Source organism: Fragaria vesca, linkage group LG3 (assembly GCF_000184155.1).
Source record: "Fragaria vesca subsp. vesca linkage group LG3, FraVesHawaii_1.0, whole genome shotgun sequence".
Classification (NCBI taxonomy): Eukaryota; Viridiplantae; Streptophyta; class Magnoliopsida; order Rosales; family Rosaceae; genus Fragaria; species Fragaria vesca.
The window spans coordinates 3699451-3702530 of record NC_020493.1 but is presented as its reverse complement, the minus strand read 5'-3'; the positions used below and the strand labels follow the sequence as shown (position 1 = coordinate 3702530).

Below are 3080 nucleotides of genomic sequence, written 5' to 3'. Positions count from 1 at the left end.
TCTCTCTCTCTCTCTCTCTCTCTCTCTCTCTCTCTCTCTCTCTCTCTCTCTCTCTCTCGTGTACCTTAATTTGTTGTCATCCACACCCACCTCTCTTTCCTCGAAGCTTAATTTTCCCTCCCTTCTAGGTATTTATTCCTTTCTTACGTCACCATGTTCCTCAGCTATATATATAAACCTCCTCCCCTTGATTAGTTTATACGTATAGTTTTTCTGATCGACGACTTTCATCAAACTGATCGAGATCATTATAATGGCGTGCCACAACGGGGTGGTGTTTGAAGATTTCTTCCCGGCCATGGTGGACAAGTTGGGAGCGGAAGGATTCATGAAGGAGCTCTGCAACGGCTTTCGGCTTTTGATGGACGAAGAAAGAGGCTTGATCACGTTTCAGAGCTTGAAACGGAACTCCGGCTTGCTGGGATTGGAAGGTATGAGCGACGAGGAGGTGAGGAGCATGATCAAAGAAGGTGATTTGAATGGTGATGGGTGCTTGAATGAGATGGAGTTTTGTACGCTCATGTTTAGGTTGAGTCCTGCTATGATGGAAAGTTCTGTAGAGTTGTTGGAGGAAGCTTTTGTTGCTGATGATCATGATCAGATGTAGTGATCGATCTCTCTTCTTCTTGTAGCAATCTCGTCGTGTACGTCCTATCTTTTTGCTTCCATGATCGCCCTTATTTTGTAATTTCACTTAAGCTTAATCATTATTAGAGACTATCTTTTTGCTTCCCAATATATATATGTTTGCTTTTCATGGTATCTTTCTTTTTCTATCAACCAGGAGTAGGGCATGGAAATCCCATCTGGTGTTGGGAAAGCCGGAAAGGTAAACTGATAAGGGAGATTAAGCTAGCTAACTAATTAATTAAGGAGACTTGGTATTAGTTTACCTTGAGCTGTGCACATAAAGTTACTTAGGTCTTCGGTAAAGCACAAAGTTGCATACAATAACTTTGTATACTAAAGTAGATTCAGCTTCATCAATTTCTTACACAATACGTCTCTTGAAAGTTTTACAAAAAATGTGTTGTACAATGTATGAGAGAAGATAAATAAGATATTTGTGAAAAAGTGAATCAAAATTGGTTAGTTGTTACATCGAAGTAGGTTCGACATTACATCTTCTAGATCATATTGCCAAATTGAGGTGTTGGAAAAATGATGTTTTCCGAAATCTCTATCTGATTTCGGCTGGCTCAATTAGTCATCACAATGCGAGAATATCAAACCACTTGGATGATGAGGAGCTAGCAACACTGTGATGGTCAAGCTTTCAAGAAACAAGAACAAAATGATTCTCCATTAAAACTGGCTCAACAATAGTTAAGCCTAAAACTCTGTCCATCAAAATCAGGAGGTCAGCACAATGGAGGACGGAGGACCATTGTCTGCATGAAATCTCCATGCATGTTTAAGGCTTTCCCCCTAAAAACAATACATGGGCCACATGCATTGGCATCAAATTGACAAATTTTGTAAGGCTTCATAATTAAGTACTTTATCCAGTTGGATTTAGACCCACGTACCACAGGTGCATTCTTATCTCAAATGAAGATTGCGAAAGTATTTCATGGTAATGATTTCAACCATTGATTTCTTACCTTTTTTACCCTAGGTAAGCTAAACTTATGAGAGGTGTTTACATTGTTTTAATCGTATGACAACTATATTTGTAGTATTAATATTATCAAGATAGAAATGCACATATGTAATACATTAGGTCCCCTTCTTACCAAATGTAAAAGAAGATACGCTAGCAAATTTCTTTTGCATATCTCCTTGTTATGTGAGTATCAGCACTACGAATGTTCATATGTACTTGAGTATCAGTTTTTTTCATATGTACATTAAAATGTGGACATTCTTATTTCGTTTTGAAATCCTGGCCATCCTAGACATTAATATAAAATTCTTGCCAACAATAGTAGCTTTTACTAAAGGTAGCAATACTTTTAGTGTTACTGACAATAGCTTTTGTGATAGTAGCTTTTCTTGCCGACAGTAGTAGCTTTTGGTGACAGTAGCTTTTGCGGTAGTTCTTTTCTTGGTGGTGGTGGTAGTATGTTTTGTTACTGGTGATAATATCTTTTATGACCTCGCCAGAGGTCGTCGAAAATCTTACCATAGTAGCTTTTGTAGCTGGGGGTAGTAACTTTTGTTATTGTTGACAGCAGCTTTTGCGGTAGTTCTTTTCTTGGTAATGGTAATAGGTTTTGTTACTGGTGATAATATCTTTTATGACCTTTTGCTATTGTTGACAGCAGCTTTTGCGGTAGTTCTTTTCTTGGTAACGGTAATAGGTTTTGTTACTGGTGATAATATCTTTTATGACCTTTTGCGGTAGTTCTTTTCTTGATAACGGTAATAGGTTTTGTTACTGGTGATAGTATCTTTTATGACCTCGTTGGAGGTTGTCGGAAATCTCACCGTAGTAGCTTTTGTAGTTGAGGGTAGTAGCTTTTGCTGTTGGTGATAGTAGCTTTTGTGATCGCCGGAAGTCGGCCGGAAACCTCGTCGGAGGTCGGCAAGAGCCACATCGGAGATCGGTCGGAAACTTCACCGAAGGTTGACCGGAGACACGTTGAAAGTCAGCCGGAGACTTTTTCGGAATGGAGAGTGCATGGTTGTTGACATTTTACACTAGTGGCATTTTCGTTAATATAAGAGAGAATTTAATTTTTCTTTTGTTGGATGACAGTCTGTAATTTTATTGAACTTTAATACCTAATATTAAAATTGAATTTAAGTTCGGGTGGACTTATATGAGTAAAAATGTTTAAATGAACTTATGTAGGATAAAATTTCTCAAAATAGATTTATATGTAATGAACCCATTTGTCTGCTATTCCTGAGCGTATAACATACCTATCACTTAGTTTAAAAAAAATAGAAAATTTCATGTAAGCCTATATGGAGACATTTTCTTCTTAATAAGTCCATTCTAATATTTTTACCCACACAAGTCAACTTTAAAGGCTCAATTGTTTTTATCATGACTATCTTACCCTTATGCTTCAAAATATCTCACATCTCTCACCTCTGCCTCTCACCCGTTCATTTGGTTCTCTCTCTCTCTC

The 3080-nt window shown here is 37.7% G+C and overlaps 2 protein-coding genes across 2 annotated transcripts in view; one reads left to right on the top strand and one right to left on the bottom strand.

Annotated features, from left to right (window-relative positions):
* LOC101310880 overlaps nucleotides 1-3080 on the bottom strand; it is a 1534871-nt gene that overhangs the window by 45309 nt on the left and 1486482 nt on the right. The gene's annotated exons all lie outside the window — the stretch shown is intronic.
* Nucleotides 254-3080, top strand: part of LOC101297704 (calcium-binding protein KIC-like) — a 12546-nt gene continuing 9719 nt past the window's right edge. The window contains exon 1 of the mRNA XM_004293587.1: nucleotides 254-759. Within this exon, the coding sequence (XP_004293635.1) occupies nucleotides 254-607 (354 nt within the window). The 3' untranslated portion in view covers nucleotides 608-759. The remainder of the gene's footprint in view (nucleotides 760-3080) is intronic.